Source organism: Heloderma suspectum, chromosome 13, assembly GCF_057233095.1.
Source record: "Heloderma suspectum isolate Gila_16-S chromosome 13, 16-S_ref, whole genome shotgun sequence".
Classification (NCBI taxonomy): Eukaryota; Metazoa; Chordata; class Lepidosauria; order Squamata; family Helodermatidae; genus Heloderma; species Heloderma suspectum.
In genome coordinates this window covers 5,598,237-5,621,120 of record NC_139470.1, presented here as the reverse complement: position 1 = coordinate 5,621,120, position 22,884 = coordinate 5,598,237, and the positions used below count along the sequence as shown (strand labels likewise).

At 47.8% G+C, this 22,884-nt stretch overlaps 2 protein-coding genes across 4 annotated transcripts in view; both read right to left on the bottom strand.

Moving 5' to 3' along the window:
• CAMKK2 (calcium/calmodulin dependent protein kinase kinase 2) overlaps nt 1-3,124 on the bottom strand; it is a 50,425-nt gene extending 47,301 nt beyond the window's left edge. For both annotated transcript variants that reach the window (XM_084819857.1, XM_084819858.1), the window contains exon 1: nt 2,964-3,124. In XM_084819857.1, the coding sequence (XP_084675983.1) occupies nt 2,964-3,124 (161 nt within the window). The remainder of the gene's footprint in view (nt 1-2,963) is intronic.
• Nucleotides 2,897-22,669, bottom strand: ANAPC5 (anaphase promoting complex subunit 5). Of its 2 annotated transcripts, XM_084819855.1 has the most exons (17): nt 22,365-22,669; nt 20,801-20,880; nt 20,295-20,404; nt 19,399-19,594; nt 18,822-18,888; nt 16,323-16,424; nt 15,511-15,701; nt 13,548-13,629; nt 12,149-12,238; nt 11,764-11,945; nt 10,973-11,108; nt 9,392-9,466; nt 8,287-8,408; nt 7,084-7,191; nt 5,760-5,907; nt 4,748-4,910; nt 2,897-3,335 (listed from the first exon to the last, which is right to left on the bottom strand). In XM_084819855.1, exons 1-17 carry the CDS (start codon nt 22,566-22,568, stop codon nt 3,121-3,123), a joined length of 2,271 nt encoding a protein of 756 aa, XP_084675981.1. In that variant the 5' UTR covers nt 22,569-22,669; the 3' UTR covers nt 2,897-3,120. The 2 variants fall into 2 exon arrangements, with proteins under 2 accessions (XP_084675981.1, XP_084675982.1); XM_084819856.1 differs by lacking the exons at nt 2,897-3,335; nt 4,748-4,910; nt 5,760-5,907 and adding an exon at nt 6,386-6,585.
• Nucleotides 22,670-22,884: the final 215 nt, after the last annotated feature.

The window sequence follows — 22,884 nt, the reverse complement described above, 5'->3', positions numbered from 1 at the left end:
CATTTCTGTTCACAGACTAACATTAAAACAATTAAAACAAAACATAATAACCCCAAAATTAAAACGTAAGAATATAACAGTTAAAACAGCCAAAGTAATGAGAGTAAAATTGTCTTTGGAACAACACACTTGTCCACATATATTGCAGTCTTCCTCAACCTGGCAGCCTCCGGAAGTGTTGGACTGCAACTCATGTCATTTCCACCAAGAATGGCCAACACTGGCTTCTTGCAACTAAGCCAAAGTACGTATACTTGGAAAGCCCCTTGGGGGAGGGACCTGTCAAACCTTTTCTTTGTAAACCGTCAAATATATAAACAGTGATATGTAAATCAACAATCACAGACCATATTTTAAGCATTATGCCACTACTTGCCTGCAGCTGAAAAAAAGGTGCTGGATAAACCTCCTTGGGGAGAGCATTCTAAAAGGTGGGGGGCCACCACTGGAGAAGGCCCTTTTTCCAGTCACCACCTGCCTCACCTCATAAAGTGGGGGCACCCTGGAAAGGACATCTGAAGGGAACTTTAGCATACAGGTAGGTTCATTTGCAGAGATCAGACCAACCACCTATTCACATGCAATCCTATCTATGCTTACTCAAAAGTAAATTCTACAGAGTTCAGTGGGGCTTGCCTTCTAATACATCTGTTTAGGATTGTAGCCTAATACTACCTTGAGAAAAGCGATATTTTTTGTTCCCTGGCTACAGGGTAAAGCAAACCAAGGCTTTATGGTTTCCTGCAGCTAGGCTGCTTTGCTCCCAAGGCCATGCCATTTTTAAAGATCCTCCATCCAGACACATCAATTCTAACCAGTCAAGCGGATGAAGAGGCAGGTAGTCTGTTTCAAACTGGCAACGCAGAGGTACATTCCAGCAAACCGCTCAAGAAGGGTAGACATTACTTTTGCATGCACTAAAAGCTCGTCCGAGGATGGTCTTCAACTCCCAGGCTGAGTTCTGAAAGACTTCCCCATCAGAAGGAGTTTTCAATAATGCAAGAACAGACACACACACACCCACTCCCCATTGCCCAGGATTGCTTTTCCAGCTTGCAATTTGGAAAGCAGTCTGGTCTCCAAAGGACTTTGGAATGCAGGTGCGCCTTTCATTTCGAAAACACGGCGTTACCTGCCAACATTCACAGTGCTATGTCAACGAAAAAAAGGATGCTGGGTATAAAGCTGCCTTGGCAGAGATAAATTCTGAAAGCAGCCCCCCCCCCCCCCCCGAAGTGCTAGGATCCAGGTTGGCTGTGCATGATCAGTGAGAGCCAATCTGAAGGACCCGTTAGGCAGGGGATACATCCAAATATACGTGAAATAAACACAAGCTAAGTTTACTGACTTAGAAGTCCTGTTCCCTATTTTCAAGTGTGTGAGAGGGCAAGAACTACTCAGTGCTTTCTTCTCAACCCACTTAGAAGGTCAAAAAAATAGCCCTGGCTCATTCACGATTCAAATCTCAGAAATCCAAATCTGTTAGGCCAGCCTCAAAACTAGAGGGCCTCCCGGATTACATTATCTTTATGTATAAAGATGATGTATACCACCCCACCACTCATCCCAGAGCCCTCAAGGTTAGTGGGAAAAACAGCGGGCAGGAAACAAAGCTGCCAACTCCCCTTCCCCATTGGAGGACGTGTGTGATTAACAGTGGGCAGTTTTACCATCGGTAGCATTCTTACAACCCTCATCTCGCTCAGTGTCACAACAATCCTGCAGAGTGCCATTATTTCCATGTTGCAGCTGGGAGGTGAATCCCGAGGCACAGCAAAATTGCCCAAGGCCATCTACTGAGGATTTGAACCCAGGTCTCCCTGGACAAAACGCTACACTCCTTCTTTAAGATGTGGTTAGGGCAGGAACTGTGGCTGAGCTCATATCAGTATCACACACACTCAGCCTACATGTGGGGGGCCTAGAACACAATGTTGTGGCGTGGGGTGCCCCTCTTCTGGGTTCCAGCCAGCCATTCCATTCCCCCTCCCCATGTTGTGCCTCTCAGCGGTTGGCATTCTGTGGCCACTCAACGTGCCCAGTCTTTATTGGGCTGTTTGTTGGTCCTTGTTATTTCCCCCCCAACTTCTGCAGATTTTAGGGTTCCTCAAAGCCTGCTGAAGCCTCCCCTCTTGGGCATGGGCAGTGCTGTTTTGACTACATGAGCTTCCATACTGGGAGAATGAGTTCACCCTTGTTCATGATGTCAGATTTCTTAAGACATCCATTAGTGCTTGGAACTTATTTTTTGATCTTTTCTTAGAATCTGATGGGCATTAACATGCCTTGTACTGTTTAGAAGTATTTCAAGGTGATGGTGGTCCCAGGGAACAGCCTGAAGGTACTTGAGACAGCCACTTTGCTGATGCTAAGCAGGTCTGGATCTGATCGGTGCTTGGAGGGGAGACCACCTGGGAACCACATGTAGGCACCTTGAGTTCCATGATGGAAGAAAGGTGGGATATAACTGTAGTAGTAGTAGTAGTAGTAATGTGATTAATAATAATAATGCCCTGAACATCATCCCAGGCATATAGGTTTGTAGTCTTGAGCCTAGAGTCTGTCTGTTTCTGAAGAGAGAACAGCACCTACTTAGAGGTTCAAATAAAAGGGGAAGTTTAAAAATACAAAAATTCCCACACTTGCAAAGATGGTGTGTAATTTGCGAAGAAGTTGCCAATTAGCCAGCCACACAATGAGTCTTTTGTGCTTCTAAAGCAAACTTCCCCTACAAAGGGTCCACTTGTAAACCTAACTGCTCACCAGGAAGAAGGGGGGGGGGGGAACCGCACACACCCCAAATTACAGCTGAAGCTGGACAAAGGACGAGACAGGCAGAAAGCAGCCATCTTTCCCACCCCGCCCCCCCCTTGAGCGAAATACACTTTTTGTTTTTCAAAAAAAAGAAAAAAAGGACACCAATTTATTGATACTTATTTCCAAATATCGAAGAGTGTACAAACCAAGGAATCTGTAGAAGGAATGAGTGGGGTGGAGAGTTGCAGAGGTACGTTCCTCGGCACAAGCCACTGGGTGCTCTAAAGCAGCTCCCGTTTGATTTCAGGTGGTGCTGGTGCTGCAGGACTTCTCCGAGGATTGGGTCCCTCTGCTCAGAACGCCTCATTGGAAAGCACTGAGCAAGGGGACCCCGCGAGCAGGCAGCTCCTGGTGCAGCTGCCGGAAGAGCACAGCGCACTGGTTTCTCTCCTGGGTCTTGCCCAGGCTGTTGAAGAGCCGGGCCTGGAAGTACAGGACATCACGGAGCTGCTCTTTACAGCCTGCCTTGGCAAAGTAGGTTCTGGCTTCGCTGAGGCTCAGGAGAGCCGACTCCAGAGCTGCAGAAAAAGCACACCCACAGCCGTACAAGATCGTATACTTGCTTATACTTTTAAGCCGTCCAGTCCCAAAGTTCCCTGGGCAACATGCAATACGTCAAAAACATAAAACATGAACAGTAAAACTACATGAATGAATACAAACAGCACAGAATGAAACCAGCAGCAAAGAGTAAATACACTCCAGCACATACAACCAAAGTAAAATCAGCAGCAATAAAAGTGCAGTAAATTAAAAGCACTATCTGTCCCTACCTGGGGCAAAGATAACCTAGCCTCAGTAGTCTATCACTTCCAAGTTAGATTACTTCAATGCACTCTACATGGGGCTGCCCTTGACGGCTCAGAAGCTGCAGCTCATGCAAAATGTGGGGGCCAGATTGAGTGTTGTAAATTATTTTAATATTAAGTTAATATTGTATTTTTAAGGTAAACCAGAGAGCTTTAGGTTTTGGGAGGCACTGAAATATATACTACTACTACTAGCTCTTAAATGCCTGGGAGAACAAACAGATCTTTGCCTGGTGCCGAAAAGACTATAAGGTAGGCTCAAAATGAGCCTCTCTGGGAAGGGCATCCACAGACAGGATGCCACCACTAAAAGGGCCCTCTCTCTTGTAACCACCTGCCTCATTTGGCTGGCACAAAACACAGGAAGACATCCGATTCAGAGAGTCAGAGGTCTGTGGGATGCTACACTAAAAGGAACTGGGTTTCTGCCCCAAGAACAAACAAAACAAAAATGACATTGGCCACCTGTATACATCATGCAAATTAAGTGTTTCTCCTAGGTGTGGGGAAGGGCACTGAAGCCCAACCCACCTCAACCACCGGAAGTCAACCACCTGTTCAACTTATTCATAGAACTGATATCCCATACCTTCAGCACCTACAAATCTATGTTCCCTGGGCAGCTGACAAATGAGTAAGAAACAATAACAGCGCAAGAGAAATACAGAAATAAAACTAGTCATACAAATTAAGACAAACTAAAAGCACTAACTGTCCATTTTGAAAGACAGGAAAAATAAGAACTGCTCAAACTTAAATATGTATACATAAGTGGTTGGTTCTAACAAGCCTGGTTAAACAGGAAAGCTTTTGCCTGGGTCCAAATGACAGTACCAAGGGTGCCAGGTGAGCCTCTGTGGGGAGGGCATCCCAAAGGTGAGGAGCCACCACCAAAAAGTCTCTCCAGAGCTTCTGGGATTAAAGAGGAATCCCTTGACACAGCCTGGACATTTTGTTTGCATTCTAACAATTGCAAAGTGCCATACCTTTTTTTTAAAATGGTAAGGCGAGAGATAATTTAAAATAAATACATGAAATCGCACGCCCATGCGTGATGCAAAATAAACACAAGGGGGGAACAGCAGGCGCTGTGGAAGGATTCCCGTGCGAAGGACTCTCACCTTCTGCCTTCTTCTGGGGAGCGTGGGAGGCTGCAGAGGCAACCTGGCACTTGGCCACCAGGAACATGGCGGCCCCTTTGTCCAGCACCGCCCCATGAGCCAGGATGGGTTCGATCGCCATGTGCAGGATGCTCAGCGCTTGCTCAGGTATACCGAGAATTAGCTGGAAGGGAGGGGGTGAAGACCCCCCCAAGACAAGCATTACTCTGAGATGGTCACCTGCTGGTTAACATCGCTTTGTGGTGCTACTATGCTTCCAACGCTTGTGTGGAAGAATTACCATAAAATGGTATCACCATGTTTGTTTTGGGTAGCGAGGGATTTCTTCCTGTTTAAGTAAGTTAGTTATCTGCTTTAAAAAGCAGAACATCCACACGATGGTGCCTCTCTCGCTGCCTTCACGTCTCCTTCTCAAAACCCGCCTTTTCCACGAAGCGGCTAGCACCATCCCTTAGCCCCCGTACCTGCGGGAACCAACCTAAGTATGTCGAGCTGAAATAAAGTGCCTAGTCTTCTAATTGGCCCTTCTTTTGTTGCCTCCCCAGGGGCAAATTTTATACTGTAAGCTCTTTGGGGCAGGGGTCTGTTTTCTTTAAAAAGGAAGAAGGAGAAAAGATAGCAGCAAGAGCCACCAGGAGGAGCTGCTGCAGAAACCTGCAGCCAGTCCAGCAGGGTGACCTGAGGGAGAGGAGCAGAAGACCAGGGGCATGCTAGAGGCCCCCCAAAAGGCCTCCCTGGGGAAGGCTCCTCCTCCCTCAATGCTCACCACCAGCAGCAATCCTGGAGGCCCATACAGAGGGAGATGAGAGGGAAGCAGCCCTGCTAAAATAATAAATTCCTCCCCCTCTTCCCTCCCCTTTCCTCTTTCCTTGCGTGTTGCATCTTTTTAGATTGTAAGCCTGTGGGCAGAGCCTGTCTTTTTAAACTATATGTAAACCATGCAGGAAGTGTTTTTGGCTGAGAAGCAGCATAAAAATACTTCAAATAAATAAATAATCGGAGCCACAAATACCTGGGAGAAAGCCAAGTTGAGGATGGTTTCAGAGGCCAAGTACTGGAGGCGGTATTCCCGAGACAGGGCCAGCGCCTGGAGCAGGACCGGCAGAGCTATTGTGTGGCACAGAGACCTCCAGTAGAGCTCAGCAATCGACAGCAGCACGCTAGTCACAAGAGGGGGGAGAAACACGAGAAGGGAAAATCTCTCGCTGCGGAAGCAGAGGGAAAGCGACAGCAACAACTCTTGAAGCATTACAGCTCCAGCCCCTTCTAAGCAGCTACTTATTTAGCACCCAGACCTCCCATCTTCATCCGAGAAATGGAGAAGACCATAACTCCAAGTCAGAGGGGAAGCAGCGCAAGACCTCGCCAAAGTCTTGCCAAAGCTCAGAAGACAGCAACAAGGGAGAGGGCCTTCTCGGTGGTGGCCCCCCATGGAATGATCTCCCCAATGAGGTCCGCCTGGCACCAACACTGCTATGTTTTCAGCACCAGGTTAAGACCGTTCTCTTCTCCCAGGCATTTGGCAGCATATGATGAGTTTAATTGATCCTGGATTGTCTTGTGGTTATGGTTGTTTGCTTGAGATTGCTTGTCTGAAGTTGTTTTAGATATATGTTCTCTTGTTCATATTGTCTGTTTGTGTGTTTTTTTATGTAAATGGCTTTTAATCACTATATACTGTATATTTAATATTTGTAAACCGCCCAGAGAGCTTTGGCTACGGGGCGGTATAGAAATGTAATGGACAACAACAACAACAACAGCTGAAGCGCAGCCTTTCCCAGTCTGGCGCCCTCTGGATGTGTTGGATTCCAACTTCCATCATCCCCAGCCAGCATCTGGAAGGCAACCAGATCAGGGAAGGGTGTCTCCGAGAAAATGGTGCCCCACAGTGCAACTTAAACTTTAAAAAACCCATTTAAAGTATTAACTCCTGCAAACACTACAAAGAGTTTATGCAGGAACGCTGTATCTGCCCGAAACCATTCATTGTCCCCACTTAAAAAACGTCTCAGTCTGAATGAAACATGTGAAAGATTCTGGCCTTCACCACCCCACCCCACCCCGCCCCAGGGGAGGCACTTGGAATTTAACTCAGGCACATGAGTAGGAGATGGAAAAGAGCACAGACAAGACAAACCAATATTAAAACTGCATTTTGCTATTGTGAACCACTGAGAGATTTTATTATATTGAGTGCTTTATAAATACCACAAATAAATAAATAAAATAAATAAGCCAGGCAGGCCCTGGAGCCTCATCCCAATGCCACAGGGCTCTTCAAAAGATACCCAAGCAGCGTTATCTTGGCAGGGAGAACAGAGCCTGCTTCTTACCTAATCGCCATCTCGGTGTTTTTTATTTTCTGGCAGTGAATCAAGAGCTTCTGCAGGAGTCTGTGTGCCTCGGACATCTGATTCTGCGCTTTAAGTAGGACAGCTTTTCTGAAAGACGGAAAAGAGCTTTGAATCTACACACACACACACACACACACACAGAAGGGCAGGATAATCCAGTCCAAGTGGAGCACTTTTAAGTTTGGGCAATTTCAAGGGGAGAGCTCAGTCTCTCCCCTTGAAATCAAAGGGATGCCAAAGTGCTCAACTCTGGACTGTGGCCAAGATTTTATGTAAGGTATTTGTCTCCCACTCTTCCAGCTCATGAGCTGCTCAAGGGCCTTGCAATAATCAACTCATAAAAGCAATAATCAAGGTTTCTAAACATTTAGGGCACAATCCTATGCATGTTTAGATAGGAAAAAAAGGCTTACAACTCCCAGCATGCCCCAGCCAGCCACAGGTTGCCGGGGCATGCCGGGGGTTGTAGGCCTTTCTCCCCTTAAAGATGCATAGGATCGCGCCTTTAAGCTCCAGACCGGTACAGATGAAATAACCCTACAGGTGGGAATGCTGATTTTCTGGTTAGACTTGAAGTACTGCCTCCCCCCACCTGGTGCCCTCCAGATATGCTGGGAGTTGCTGTCCAACACATCTGGAGGGCAGCAGGTTGGGGGAGGCTAAACTAGAGTGACCTCGACTGGATTTACTCCACAGCCTGGATGGAGCTGCATGCCGAATGGGCAGCAAGAGTCATTTCAACATGGCAGGAACCAGCAGGCAGGGCATGGGCCCTTTGAGACAAGGTACAAAGTCAGCTTGCCCTTTGCAGGCCTACAGATGAAGCCCTTGCTCTAATCAGAGCACTCACACCCTGTGGGCACAGATCCATGCTGCGCCCAGAATGCAGGTTTTTGTATTCCATAAAGCACCTTCTTTGCAAGCAGAATGTCCCCGGTTTGATCCACGAATGGAAGAGAAACGTCTCGAGATGTTGAGACTCTTTACACTGTATTCTGTGAATTTTTTTCACAGTGTAAACAGAACTCAGAGGGAACAGCTCAGACAAGTAAAAAAAAACCTCACACAAACACACACATAACTTTTTATCCCAGAGTCATTTTAATCCCACGTACATACTAATCCCGTTTGTACAGGACATCTAAAGAGGCCCTTGTTTCTGCAGGTTTGCGATCTCTTTACCTGTAAACCCCCTCGGTGCTATTCAGGGCTGTAATCCCAGCCACGAGCGAGTCAGCGACGTGGTACTTGCCATCATTCATGACTCTGTCGAACTGGATCTTCTGATCGAACAGCATCCAGAGCTGGACAAGAGCATTTCGGGATCAGGTTAAGAAGAAACAGGGCAGGATTCTTACTTGGGACGTTCGTGATACACACATGCACATGTAGACACACACACGTAGATGCATTCCTGGCCCCCGTTTCCAAAGCACAGCTGGGGGGGGGGGGCTTTGATTTTTAAAGAGCGGGGGGGACAGAAATTGGCCCCCGGACACATCGAGAAGTATCAGAACAGGGGTGCTGAACCTCTTTCACAGCCCAAGGGCTGAATCCCACTGCAGAGAAGCTCTCCACTTTGCCTAGAGCAGTTTTCCCCAACCCAGCGCCTTCCAGACAGGTTGGACTACAACCCTCATTATCCACAGCCACCATGGCTATTGGCTGGGGAGGGTGGGAATTGCAGTCTAACATCTGGAGGGCAACAGTTTCTATGAAGACCAGATGCAGAAGGAGAGGTAAGGCAGGAGTGGGCGACACACAGCCGGTGTGGGGCCCCCTGGCCGATTTTGGGCCCACCACCAAATTTGCCACTGAAATTCAGCAGCATGGTGACGGGAAGAGAACACCAATTCCCCCTTAAAACAAGGTGCATTCTTTGTTTTAAGGCAAAATCATACTGCTGGGAGGGTCCAGGGAATGTGGTTTTGCTCCCCGTGTGCTTTGGTTTAGAGGAAAATCTGGTTTTTTTTCCATGGGGCAAATTGGCCTCTAGACCACCGGATGTTGCCCACCCCCGGCTTAAGACATGCACAATCCTCTGCATGTCTACTCAATTGGGCTGACTTCTAAGTTCAATGAGACTTACTCCCAGGTAAGTGCATATAGGACTGCAGTCTAACCAGGCCCTGCAAATCCTGCACCTGCTACTGTCCAGAAGTACTTCCAGAAGGAAGCTGCCATCACGTCATCAGTGTTCATGGTGGTTTGCAGATTTCTTAAGCAAACATTAGAATAAAATAAAACAGGCGCCCAAGGAGCTTACAGTCAAAAGATCTGGCTTCACCTGTGCATGCTGACTGTTGGGAGGAAACCTCTCTTTCAAGTGCTTCAGTATTTCAGAGGCAGCTGTGAAATAACCCTGACACACAAAAAGACAGATGGGAGTAAATGGTCAAGACTTTCACGCTCAGGGTAAGAGAGCCTGAGGTCTGCAGAAACTCCAAAACTTTAACTACAAAAAGGAGAAAGGTAAACATATGGTAAGGAAAGAGACCTGAAAGAGACCTAAAAGCACTTAACTGTGGCCAGAATGTGCCCCTTGGCATTCTACATATTTCTTCACTGATCCATTTCTACTCGGCCTTTTTGCCAGGGGCCTACAAGGTGGTTTGCAAGATAAATCAAAACATAATATAAAATGCAAAAGAAAAAAGAAGGCTGAAAGTAAAAACGCATTTGACACAAAGATTTAAAAGCCTGAAATGAAACCTCATTTGACACAAAGATTTAAAACGGCAGCACCTTGCAGCCCCGCAACAAATACCTAATTTTTTTGTTCCACTTCATCCAACGTAGAAACGGAAAGTTTAACTACATTCACCCAAGGAGGAGCTGTAGAGCAGGGGTGGGAGACCCTTGGATCTCCAGATGTTGGACCACAACTCCCACCATCCCTAACCACTGGCCATACTGACCGGGGCAGATGGGAGCTGGAGTCCAACATCCTCTGGAGGGCCACAGGCTCTCCTCCCCTGTTCTAGAACCTTCTGGAAACTGGCAGCTTTTCCCTATTCAAAGTGCTTTCCAGCTGGAAGCCCACGGAATGCAATAGCCATGTTTGTGCAGTCACATGACCAGAGACGGGGAATCGCATGTCGAGTGAATTCCGCAACTGGAAAGTGTCCTATGTCTGTTGGCCGCAAGGAGGAGGTTTCAGCGGTGGCACCATCTTGCTGCACCAGGTTTTCCCATCTGCATTTGCAGCCTGCCCTTTCCCTGAAGAGGAGACACAGAGCATCGCCCACTCTTGGATTCTGGCACTTCCCATGTGGTGCCCTGATCAGCCAGCACAACGACTGAGCGGTGGGTGCAGCTACAGTGCCACAAGGAGAGAAAACAACCCAACTGGATGAACTGGAAGGGGGTGGGGTTTAGGATGATTTAAAAGGCTTGCGAGCCAGATGGACAGTAAGAGAACAGGTTGATTTGCCTGCCTCTGTTTGGCTCCAGGCAGATCCAGGCTGTGCCCTGCAGGCAGGCAAAGGAGGGCTGATCCAGTTAAGAGATGACCCATGGGGTGAGAAAGATTTCTAGGCCTGGGAAGCTTTGGGAGGAGGTCTTGCCCCTTTTCTTCCAGGGCTGAGAAGCTGGGGCACACGCTCTCTCCAGCAGCAAGGAGATGTCCTTTGCAGACAGTCACAGACAGGAAAAAGAGCAAGAGCTAAAGGCAACTGTGCACTTTCTGAATTTAAGAGGAGGTGTTCTCCTTTTCTTTCCTAGACTGTCCCAGAGCTCTTCGGAAGAAGCGCAACCTTCCTCTTCAACTTCCAAGAAGAAACAAGCCCGAAATAGAATCACCTGAGATTCAAAGCAGATGACTGCGCAGAGTTAAGCATGTGCACACAGGTACAGCCACGCCACCCACCTGTTCTGCATGCAGGTCGGCCAGGTGACACAGCACCACTGCAAAGGACTCGGTGTTGTTCTGCTGGACGCCCACATTCACGGCCTCCAGGCTGTTCATGCTCAGGAGCACCTGGGCCTGCTGGAGCGCCATGGTGCTAGGGCGAGAGGAAGAGGAGCCAGCGTCAGACAACAAGCACTGGGCCCAGCCCCTGGTGCCATGACTGCATCCAAGACTGTACAGACACACTGCACTGAATTTAAAAAACTGCACCAGCAAAAGCTCATTGCTGACCAAACAACACACATTTGAGTGACGTATTTGGCATTTTCCCCCTTTTTTCTGCAACGTGTCTTCCGGTTTCGCTGGTCACAAGGAGGGGTGAAAAGTTTTCAGGGTGCTGAGTCCCTGCTCCTGGCCCCTGGAGATCTTGTTCAGCTGCCCCCCTCCCCCCTTCCGACCTGTGAGATTTCAAAAGGGATAGCCTACACCAGCCTTCCCCAACCTGACCCTGCAGATGCTGTGGACGACTTCCATCTTTCCCAGCTGGCTGGCGATCATGGGAGCTGTAGTCCACAGCATCAAGGTGGGCCCAGGCTGGGGAAGGATGGCCCACACATGTCCAGGAATAATCTTTGGGCTTGTACCTTTTAGAAAAAATTGTTTTGTTTAAAAAAAAATGAGAGCAGGAATTTTTAGGAAGCCGAGTTCTGCAACTGATGTCACATTCTGCCAGTTTTCTGTGTTTCCGAAGCCTCGCAGCAAGTACATACACACACAGCCCTGACCCAATGTCGAGACATCAGCCATACCTGCGACCATACAGCCTCCAAATGGCCGTCTTCTGGGCGATGCTGATATCGATGAGCTCAGACAAACTGTGTTTCCAGTGCAAGAGGTCCGAGTCCTTTAGGGCATCCATTAGCTTGTTGGCAGTTTTCCCTGCAAAAGCTCTTTGCTGAACCAAGGACTGGATCCCCAAGGAAGCTAGATACTAGGAACAGGGAAGAAAGATAAAAATCATGGTTTTAAAAGAAGAAGTCACGAGTCAACAGGGGGCCCAAGTAAGAAGACAAGAGCCAAGCTGGTACAAGTTACACAGCGTTGGTGTGCGCTTCTTTCTCCCACGGACAAGTTCTGATGGAGGGTGGCAACCGGTTTTAAAGAGACAGAGCAATGAGGGTACAAGAGACATACCGGTAATCCGAAGTATACGGCTTTCTTCACAGAGTGCTCCAGGAGCACACAGCTGTCCGATCTTTGCTGCTCCAAGATGTACAGCCAGCTCTGGCAAAAGAAGAGTGAAGAGGAAAAGCAAAACAAGCAAATGAACAAACCAAGTGCAGAATAGTAATGGCTCCCCATGCTGGTTGGGGATGATAGGAGTTGTGGGTCTGACACAGCTGGAGGGCCCTCAGTAGCCTCAGTTACGGGAGTCGAGAGCAGCTGATGCTGGCCTGCTCACAAGGAAACACCAGTCTTCTATTGTGCAGTGGAGGGCCCAATCCCATGCTTCTTTAGACAGAAGAAGTCCTACAGTTCCCAGCATCCCTGGCTGGGGCATGGTGGGAGTTACAGGACTGTTTTCTGTCTAAACGTGTATTGGATGGCACCCTAACGCAGGTGCTCCCCTCCCTCTTGCTACTTCTTTCCCCCTCCTTTTTGTCCGAAGGCCTATTCCAGTGAGACGGCTCACCTGGCACTGTTGAAAGTGCATGTTTTTGCACCACAGTGCAAATGCCAGGGCTTCAGCCAGAACAGACTGAGCATTCAGCTTCACCTCTAAAGATGCTTAGGCTGCAATCCTGTACACACCGACGTGGCAGCAAGCCCTGCTGAACGCAATGGGACTTACTTCAAAGTAGATGTCCACAAGTAGACACGCCTGTTAACTTCCTTGTAAGCCATTCTGCCCGTTAAGGCAGAGCGGGCAACTTGTGGCCCTCCAGAAGTTGTTGGACTGCAATTCCCATCATCCCTTGCCATCGGCAGTGCTGGCTAGGAGCTGCAGTCCAGCAACATCTGGAGGGCCACAGGCTGCCCAGCCCATCATTAAGGAATATGGATGAGGCCAAAGCATCCTTTTGTACTGGTCACGCTTGTTACAGCTGGAGACGAATCGGCTGAAAAGCTTAACGAGCCAATTGTTTAAGGCAGCCTTACATTGGATGCCGTCCAAAAGTGTTGGACTACAACCCCCTGCACCCCCAGCCACTTGGCTGGGGGATACTGGGAGTTGTAGTCCAACACATCTGGAGGGTGCCAAGTTGAGTACAGCTGGTTTGAAGCAGCCTGACACCTTCCAGATTCTGGCACCTCCCATCCACCCTGGCCAGCATGGTAAATAGTCAAGGATTACAGCAGTAGTCCGAAAGGTCTGCAGGTCACCAGGATGCTGACCCCTGAGCTGGATCAAAATGTGGGAAGGTGGGAGCAAGCGATTACCAGGATAAGCCCTCGAGTGAAACTGGTCAGGATTTGCAGAAGGCTTACAAGCCTGCCCGGCCGTTGGCTCGTGGGAAGGAAGCACGAAAAATCCCACAGGTGCAAGGGAGCCAGAGGCAGTCCCTTTGCCCGGGAGCCCACCCCAGCTTACCAAACAGTGCTGCAGGCAGACGTGGTCATTGGACTCCTGGGCGATCCGGAGGGCTTCCTGCAGGGCTAGCTCAGCCTGCTGGCTATAACCAAAGGAAATGCAGCAACGGTCAAGAGGCACCTCACACGGAACCCTCTGATGGCGGGATGTTGCAGGCAGGGTGAGAAACCCAGGCACCTGGGAGGAGTTGGGCCTGATGTCTTCAGGGGCTTCGGAGGCCAGAAAGAGCATCTCACAAGGTCCGCAATCCAACATTTCCCCACACTCACATAGATCTCTTGGTTAGCAGTTGGCTGGCTCTTTCTGCCAAGGAGACAGGGGCGGGGGGGGGGGGGATACCACTTCTAATCGGCAGGACATCCTGACGCCTTCACATAGAAGTGACACATTTCTCCCTACCCTTTTGAAGAGACTCCCTCTGTTGCTTCCTGAATTCCTCGGCTCCTGCATCCCCCCGCCCACAATTTTACCTCTCTCATGCACCTTAGTCCCCTTTTCTTCCTCACCCTTCTTACCAGACCTAGTTGCTTGTTCTGGAAGCAGCTGCCTTTTAACAATGGTTCCCCCCACTTCTTTTCCTCTATTGGGTAGACTGCATGCCATTATTTGATTGCTTCAAGTTTAAAAGAAATTGGTCATTTGAAAAGACCTTAATAATTGTAACCCTCGCAATAACAGTCACCTTAATAACAGTAACGGTAATCATGAAAGGGCTGCGATTGGCGTCCAGGTGGCCGAGAAGAGCAGCACAACAGGGTTCTCCTCTGTGCGCTGTTGTGGGTATGACCCAGGCACTCCTTCCTCTTATGCCTTTCTTCCTTCCCAATTTCCCAGCATTTTCCAGAAACTCTTCTGTAGGGTGTTTGTTGGCAAGCAATATGGTGGACTTCACAGCATTCCTATGTGCTGTTGGTAGCCACCTAGAGACCTGTGTAGTTTGGCCTAGCCAGCACCTTTGTAGTTAATTAAGAAGCCCTTTCACGCGGGCTGATGCTTTACAGCTTTCACTGCGGAGCTGTTCTGGCCGGCTGATCACCTCGCCCTGCTTGAGCAGGGATAAGCTATTTCCTGTGAGAAGCAACCCTAGTCCCCCTGCTTCTTCTGAGAAGGGGGGAGGCGCTCCCTGTCGGCTCCTGAACTAGGGAGGGGGGCCGGCTTTGCCCTTTGGTCTCGCTCCATGGGGGGAGAGTGCGCTACCAGCCCGGAGAAACGTGTGGCCTTAAGAACGACTTCTCGCCTATCTTGGGGACCCAGACGGACACCCAGCTCGGACAGCTTCATTAGCTGGTGAGAGGCGTGAGCTTTCTTTGCAGATTTATTCTGCATCTATCTTCTGACAATAAACTGTAACCCTTTTACACAAGTGGCTTCGTTTCATCTTGGAAATCTAAAAGAATCTCTCTTGACTGGGCCCTGACAGAATCAGGACCCCAGATCAGTACATCCGGTGCCAGGAAGATAAGATGTAGTGGAGATAGTCACAGCGGCTGGAAGCAAGTGCCGAGAAGGCCAGGCAACGTGTGCGCGTGCGTGCGTGTGAGAGAGAGACGGGGGGTATCAAAATGCCCCGGTGAGAATATATCATTTAGGTCTCTCCTTTTCCCTCCCTAGCGCTGAGGCTTTGGTCTGTGCACTGTGGATATAGGAAACAGCCCTGCTTAGTTCAATGACATTGGACGAATCCATTGTCAGCAGGGCAGAGCAGAGGGAGAAAGAGAGAGAACCTTTCGTTTGTGGCAGCCTTGCTTGTTTCCAGGATTGGGATATGGGATTTTCCATCCAGGGTTGCTCTCTCAAAGCACCAACTTTATCACACAGGCTGCAGTTCCTCTGGGCCATAACCTTTCATCCGGCACAAACCCAGAGCAGACACTCTGGAGGGGGAGAGGGGCAACAAGGCAGACAGCACAGGAGAAGATCACATGCCAGTGTTGGCGGGGAGATAAAAAACGAACCGACTCACTAGTGACCGAAGCGGCAGTGCAGCGCGGCCAAGTTCAGAGCTGCGTATCTCAGGCTCCGCCCGTAGCCTTCATCGCCGTTGCTTTTGCTTTCTGCACCAGTGAGAATTAAGCGGTCGAAGTAGTGAAGGAGGCTGTGCGTCGAACTGAAGACATCTTGGACTCGAAGGCTGTTCAAGTAGCTTAAATAATGCTGGGAACAAACAACAGCAAACTGGCTGTGGATTCAAGCAATTGCAGACGGCCATGCTAAAAACACACTGAATTTCCGCACAATGTTTTGGGGGAGTGCTTCAACAAAGCTAAAGGCCTGCACAGCCCAGGATCGGGCAGGGAACTTCAAACAGGGGAACTTTCAGCCTTCCTTGCCTCTGCAGTTCCTGAACACACACACCTCTCTTCTCTGCCCATTCTCTCTCTCTGTTTTCTTTCCCAGCATGTCCATCTGGCATCCTTCTTTCTCCCCCCCATTCTTCTGGACCATGGCCTCTTCCAACACACTTCCCTAGCATCCCTCACTAACTCTTGATTCCTGCTGCCTTCCCAGGCCGCCGCCCTCCTCCTTCCTCGACCCTTCTACCTGCTCTGCCTCTCTTTGGGGTCAGATCACCTCGACCAATGACAGCTCCTCTGCCTGCCCTGCCTCTCTGTGACACTAGGGCAGCTCAGCCAATGAGAACCAGGGGCTTCATCACTACCGCTACCAATGCCATTACCACCTCAGCCTTGCTTAGCTGCTAAGCTTTAGCGCGTTATAACACAGATAATGCCGGACCGGGGGGGGGGGGGGGGGAGCAGGGGAAACCAAACCTACCGCTTCAGCAAAATCTGGGTTAAATTTTAACAAGTTGTTCAGCTCCTTTTGTAAAGATGCAGGAGAGAGAGCTTTTGTCTCGTCATTTTTCAATAAAGATGCCTGGAATTAAATTAAAAATCTGTCACTTGAGCAAGCAGAGAAAGAGGAGTGTGAATTTGTTGGGATTTTTTAAAAAATCACTTAATTTTATTATCACCACAGCAACGGCTGTGTTGGGAAGAAAGGCAACCGACAGCATGTTTACAGATTACCATGGAGAGATTTAGCCAAAGCCTTGTTATAATATGCTCGGGGGGCGGGAGGCTCTCTCACTAATTTGATATCTGAGAAGAAAAAGCTGTCTTAAGGGATTTCAGGAAGAATGCCTCTCAAACACATGTTTAGGTCAAGCATCCAGAAGCCAATGTGACTGCCTTTGGGTTACCTGAAGGATCGCCTTCACACATATCAGCCTGTTCACATGTTAAGTCACTTACCCACCTTTAAGGGCAGTTAAGTGGGCCAATACTTGAGAGAAGGGCCATTTCCACAGTGGCCCTAGACCTCTGGAATGGGCTGCCATTGCGGGTTCATCAGCCCCCATCACGGCAAGCTTTTAGGAAGGCCCAGAACACTTACTTGTTTTTTTCTGGCCTTCTCCTGAGTATGTTTCATTGGACTGTTCTGGGTTTTTAGCTGCAATTGAGTTTTAGGGTTCAGTGTCATCTGGGATGTTTTGGTTGCTGCTGTTAGTTGATTTTATTAATTTATTGTTGTTTTTTCACTGTATGGCATTTTATTCTGTAAGCCAACTTGGAAGGGCTTTTGCCATTAAAGGCAGCCTGTAAATGTTTTAAATAAATAAAAATTAATAAAGAAAGGTCAGGAACCAAAGCCTTATACGGCTTAGGGCCAGGGTACCTCAAGAACCACCTGCTCCCATACAAACTTGCCTGTACTTTTAAGATCTTTGGATAAGACTCTTCTCCAGTTCTCCCTCCTTACCGAAACCAGCTGAGCAGAGACTGGGGAACGGGCATTTTCTGTAGCAGCACTCCAGTTGTGGAATGCCCCCCTGGTGCCTCTGTTCAGGTCCCTGCAGCACCGGGCATGGGCAGTTTTATTCACCCATTCTTTTAATTCAGTGACCCAGTTCACATGATCAAACAACCCAGGATTTGTTAGCCGTGGATTGTTTGTGAGTGCGCAGGAGTGAGAAAACATGCTGGTTTCTGCCTACTCACCCACTTCCACTTTGCTAAACAACCTGGGAACACCTGACCTGGAGTTTTCTCCGTGACGTCTGAACCCGGAACTTTGTCTTGTTGAGGGAGAAACAATCCAGAATTTTAACCCACGGCACACTGGAACAACCCATGGTTAACGAACTGTGGGTTGTTTAATCATTTGAACCGGAATAGTATCTTAAGAGGGTTTAGTGGTGCTATTCTACTGGCGTTTGGGGGTGTTTTTTCTTTTCTTTTCTATTGGCTGCTTTGTTTTCTGCTGCTGTGGTGTTCTTGTTTTAAAATATGATACGTTTCTTATTAGGCATTTAATGTTTTTATATCCTTTATATGTTTTTATAAACCTTATTTTCATAGAGAGGCCAGGTATAAATGTATTAAAGAAAGCCAAAGCATTAGGTGTGCTCAAGGACTGTGTGTATGTGTGTCCAGAGGGATGTTCGATCCCCCCCCCACGCCACTCTTTGAGAAAAAAACACTCCCCTTCTCTATGCCATATCACTCACAAACTGCTTTTCAAATTCGCAAGGCTTACATGGAGTGTGGGAATGGGGTGGGGCGTGAGTGGGAAAAGCCCAGCGCCCCTGTGGGTACACAGAACCAGTTGCGTGGTTCTTGGAATCTGGTCCAGTGGCTTTGCTTAGGCAAAATGTTTGTGGGCAACCTGTTGAAGATGGTACTTCTCTTAGCTGAAATAAATGAAGTCAGTTGTGAGATTTACAGCACAATCCTATACATATCTACTCAAAAGTAAGTCCCACTGAGGTCAGTCTTAGAGGACCAGTTCGCATGTAACAATAACCCAGAAATTTTTGAAATTCTGGGTTATTGTTATGTGCAAACTGGGCCATATCCTGGCTTTCTGAGAGACAGAGAGAGAGAGAGAGAGAATTAAAACTCTCAAGGTAGTTTGCAAATACAACTATACATTACACTAAACATCTCTTGCAAACAAAACATTAAAAACATTTTTTTAAACACAACAGTAAGCATAAAAGCAACAGTTAAAAAATGGTAAGACCGTTAAAACCCAATTTAAAATTCTCAATAAAACAAACTGCTATTATGGCTTGGGAAAACAGGTTGGCCCTTGCCTGGCACCTAAAAGATGGTGATAAAGGAGCCAGGCAAACATGTCTGGGGAGACGGAAAGTTGCACACCATCACAGAAAAGGCCCTCTCACAAGTAGCCAGAGGCCAAGCTTCTGGAGGTGGGGGCACGTGGAGACACCTCCCTTGATGGGCTGGCTCACATTAATAATGAACATACCTGTTGGGAGAGGAAGTATTCTGCTTGCTTCTGCGAAAGTGGCCCATTGCAAGATATTTCTTCTTCCCTTGAAATGGAACAAAACACCCACAGTGAAATGTCTTCAAAATGCTACAAGAGATGTAAGAGGCAAAGATAGTGGGTTTGGTCCAACACCCCCCTCCCCCTGAATACAGAGTCAGGCAATACCTGATTAGGAACAACCAAAACATCACAAAACAGTGTGCAAGCTATCAGGTTCTCCAGAACTCTTCAACAGGAGGGTTTCTTTTTTTGTATTTGCATCACATCATATGATTTGTCCTGCAATGCGAATGTCTTATACCTTTATAAAATTGAACATACACCTCTCTCTCTCTCTCTCTCTCTCTCTCTAATTTTGACATTTGAAAGAAGAGACTAAGGGTGCAATGCATGTTTGGACAGAATAAAATCCTACAACTCCCAGCATTCCCCACCATCCTAAGGAGGTGAAAGTGCAAGGGCTTCAGCTGAACTGGTGTGCAGATCAAGCTGTAAGGATTTCTCTATCAAATGGGGTATGGGGTAAGGCTTACAAACAAATCTTAAGAGTCACCTGAGAGGCCCATCAAATTCTTCCTTCTCCATTTTCCCTTCTAGCTCCTCGCAATGTGTCAGCTCCATCTCACTCTCATCTCCTCTGCTTTTCTTCTCATCGTTTTGGAAGTACTGCTGGAGAGCCGTGTAAAGCTTGTACACTTGGCTGAAGGAAAGCTTGTTGTAGGCCAGGATCATGTGGCGCAGAAACAAGCCTACAGAGATTGAGAGTAAGGAGTCCATTTCTTTGAATGTATACCTTGCCCTGGCCTATAGGCTCAGGAAGGCGTCCAGTGTATTCAAACCTCACGATCTCAGCCGTGTCTTCTAATACACACTCCCACCACTATGGGGAGACATTCCCCATGCCAAGACCAGTGTACTCCATGCTAAAAAGATTAAAATCATGTGCCCAAATGATCCAAATTTTGCACCAAGAAAAGTTGCATTTTGTAATATGCATAAATTATGCAAATTCAGAGAATCTATCATGTTTAGCATAACCAGAACAAATTATGCGGGTCGGCAGCTCTGTTGGTGCTAAAACCCTACCTCTAACCACTAGAAATCTTATTCAATCATGTCCGAGTTATGCCCATGTGCAATGTAGACGCACTGGGAAACCATGGCTGTGTGTAGTTTAAAAAAAATGTGAAAAATATTATCAGATGTGATAAGGTACACATAAAATTCATTGTAATGTCAGCCCTAGCTTTCACTGATGGGGGGAAAAGGGAAGATTTGTCCTCTACATCATGGTCCAACTGGGACTACGTGTAGGAACGAGCTTTCCATAGTGCGGCAGTCATTCAGGAAAAAAACACTGAGTAGTGTGGGTCTATGACTGTGCTGGAAACTTCTCTAAGGATATAAAGTGTCTCTCTTAAAGTTTTTATATAATAAATGGCACAGTACCTACAACACTTGTTTTGTGAACTTCTGGTTCCGTTCCACTGAATGCCTCTGAAAGGTCATCAAAGAATTGCTCCATATCTTTCAATTCCCCTCCTGCCATCAGCTTTATCCTGTAAGTGAAGCCAAAATAGAAAGCTGTCCTATACCTGGTCAGAATATTTGTCCATCTAGCCCAGTACTGTTTACTCTGACTGGCAACAGCTTTCCAGAGGTCTCAGGCAGTCTTTCCAATCACCTGCTACCTGGTCCTTTTTTTAAAACTGATAACGCCATGGATTGAACCTGAGACTTTCTGCCTGAAAAGCAAGTGCTCTACCACTGACCTGTCCTCCCAACAAATTGAGTATTTTATCAATTAATTATAGAGTGGCTAGTAAATTCAATCCGTCCTTGATTACATCCTTCAAGGATCATTTAACTCCGCTGGAAAATCGTCAGTGGATGATAAAATGCAAGTGGAGCACTCTCTCCTGAATGATACAGGCAAAAAGAACATACAAACTTGCCTAATTTGAACAGAGCTTGCTATTTGAGGGCAGCATTCTTCAATAGCTTTAATCAATCGAGACAGTGTCATATCAGGCCCCTAAATAAAGCACAGGTAAAAACATAAGATCAAACGGTATCAGCCCCAATACCTCTTTCCGCCACAATAGGGGCTCACGTCTAGTCTAGTAAACACTTTCAAAGTCTAGTGAATACTTTGAATCCTTCAAAGCAGGGTTATAATGTTTATTCGATTAACTAAATTAGATCAATTTGTTTAAAGTGGTGTTCCTAATTAACCTTGCAGCATGTTTTTGTTGATTTTTAATGTTTATTCTATTCTATCCATTTTTTCACACCACAGATCATTTTATAAACCCCTATCATATACCACCCCCCATAGTTGCCTTTTTTCTAAACTAAAGAGCAGTGCCACCTATATAACAATGCGATTATAACTTAGTGTAGTGGCTAGGACACTGAGCTGTGTAACAGGAAGTCTCCAGTTTGAATCTGGCCTCTGCCATGAACTCACAGGGTGGCCTTAGGCAAGCTACTCTCAGCCTCAGTCCCCCAATCTGCAACATGGAGGTAATACTGATTTACTTTGCAGGATTGTTGTGAGGATTTCAACTAGATAATATGTGAAGTGGTTTGAATGTTTGAAAGTGCTATGCAAATGTTAACTATCACATTATTATAATTTCCAGAGCGATAACTGTGTTAAGTATGTTACAGCAAAAACAAAGAGCCTTGTGGCACCTTACAGACCAACATATTTATTCTGGCATAAGCTTTCATGGACACTGTCCACTTCATCAGATGCATGAAGTGTTAACCTCAAATTGGCAGATTTATATACACATGCTGGGGTGGAGAGGGAGATGTAAACTGTGTTGTCAGAGGGAACTGAAATGCAAAGAGTACAAACAGTGATGACTACTGTCAGTTCCCTCTAACAACACAGTTTACATCTCCCTCTCCACCCCAGCATGTGTATATAAATCTTTCAGTTTGAAGTTAACACTTCATGCATCTGATGAAGCGGACGGTGTCCATGAAAGATTATGTCAAAATAAATGTGTTTAAGGTGACACAAGGCTCTTCATTATTACTATTACTACTTTCTTAGGGTGGCCACATGCAAAACAGGCCACAGTTCCTGCATTTTTAAAAGGGAACTTCAGCCCGTCTCTAGCAAAAGAAGTGACATCTGCAAAAACCCCCCCCACACACACACACCATTATGAAAGATGCATAAGAACATAAGAGCAGCCCTGCTAATCAGACAAAGGGTCCACCTAGTCCAGCATTCTGTTCACCCAGTGGCTGCCCAGCTGTCGACCGGAAACCCACAAGCAAGACAGGAGCGCAACAGTACCCTCCCGCCCATGCTCCCCAGCAACTGCTGGCCACGAACACACTGCCTCTGATACTGGAGGTAGCACAGAGCCATCAGGACTAGTAGCCGCTGACTAGCAGTGCAGGGCCCCCGTTCTCTTTTGCATTTGCCCCCTCCCCATATCGTACGCGACCCACACACTCAGGCGCCAGCCCCTCTCCTTCGCGGCGCCCCTGCTTGACCTGGAGCAGCGGCAGCAGCAGGCGGTTGAGGCGCCGCCTCTCGAGCAGGCTGAGATGCGGCCCGGCCCGGCCCAGCTCTCCGATCAGCACCAGCAGCGCCATCTTGTAGGGGGTGACCCAGTCCTTGATGCCGAAGACGTTGGCGTGCACCACCCCGTTGGTCATCATGGGGTTGAAGTACAGGCTTTCGTGCACGCTGGCCATGGCCGCGGAGCCTCCGCCCGCTCTCTTGACGGGGGACAGCGCCAGAGGAGGCACACGCTAAGCCACCGCGGCCATCACCGGGGCAACCGCGCCTTGGTCTCAAACCAACCAATCAGAAAGGACCAGGAGTCCGCGCAAGCTCCCGCGCCGAGCCAATCAGAGCGCAGCTTAGGTACGGCGTGCTATTGGGTGGGGACGAAAACATCGAACACCGTATCAAGAGTTCCGCTGTGGCCGCTGGTTAAACGTGTGTGTGTACGCACAGACACACACATTTCTGCGCCCCTCAATAGTCAAAGCTGTCTGGGCAGTTCAC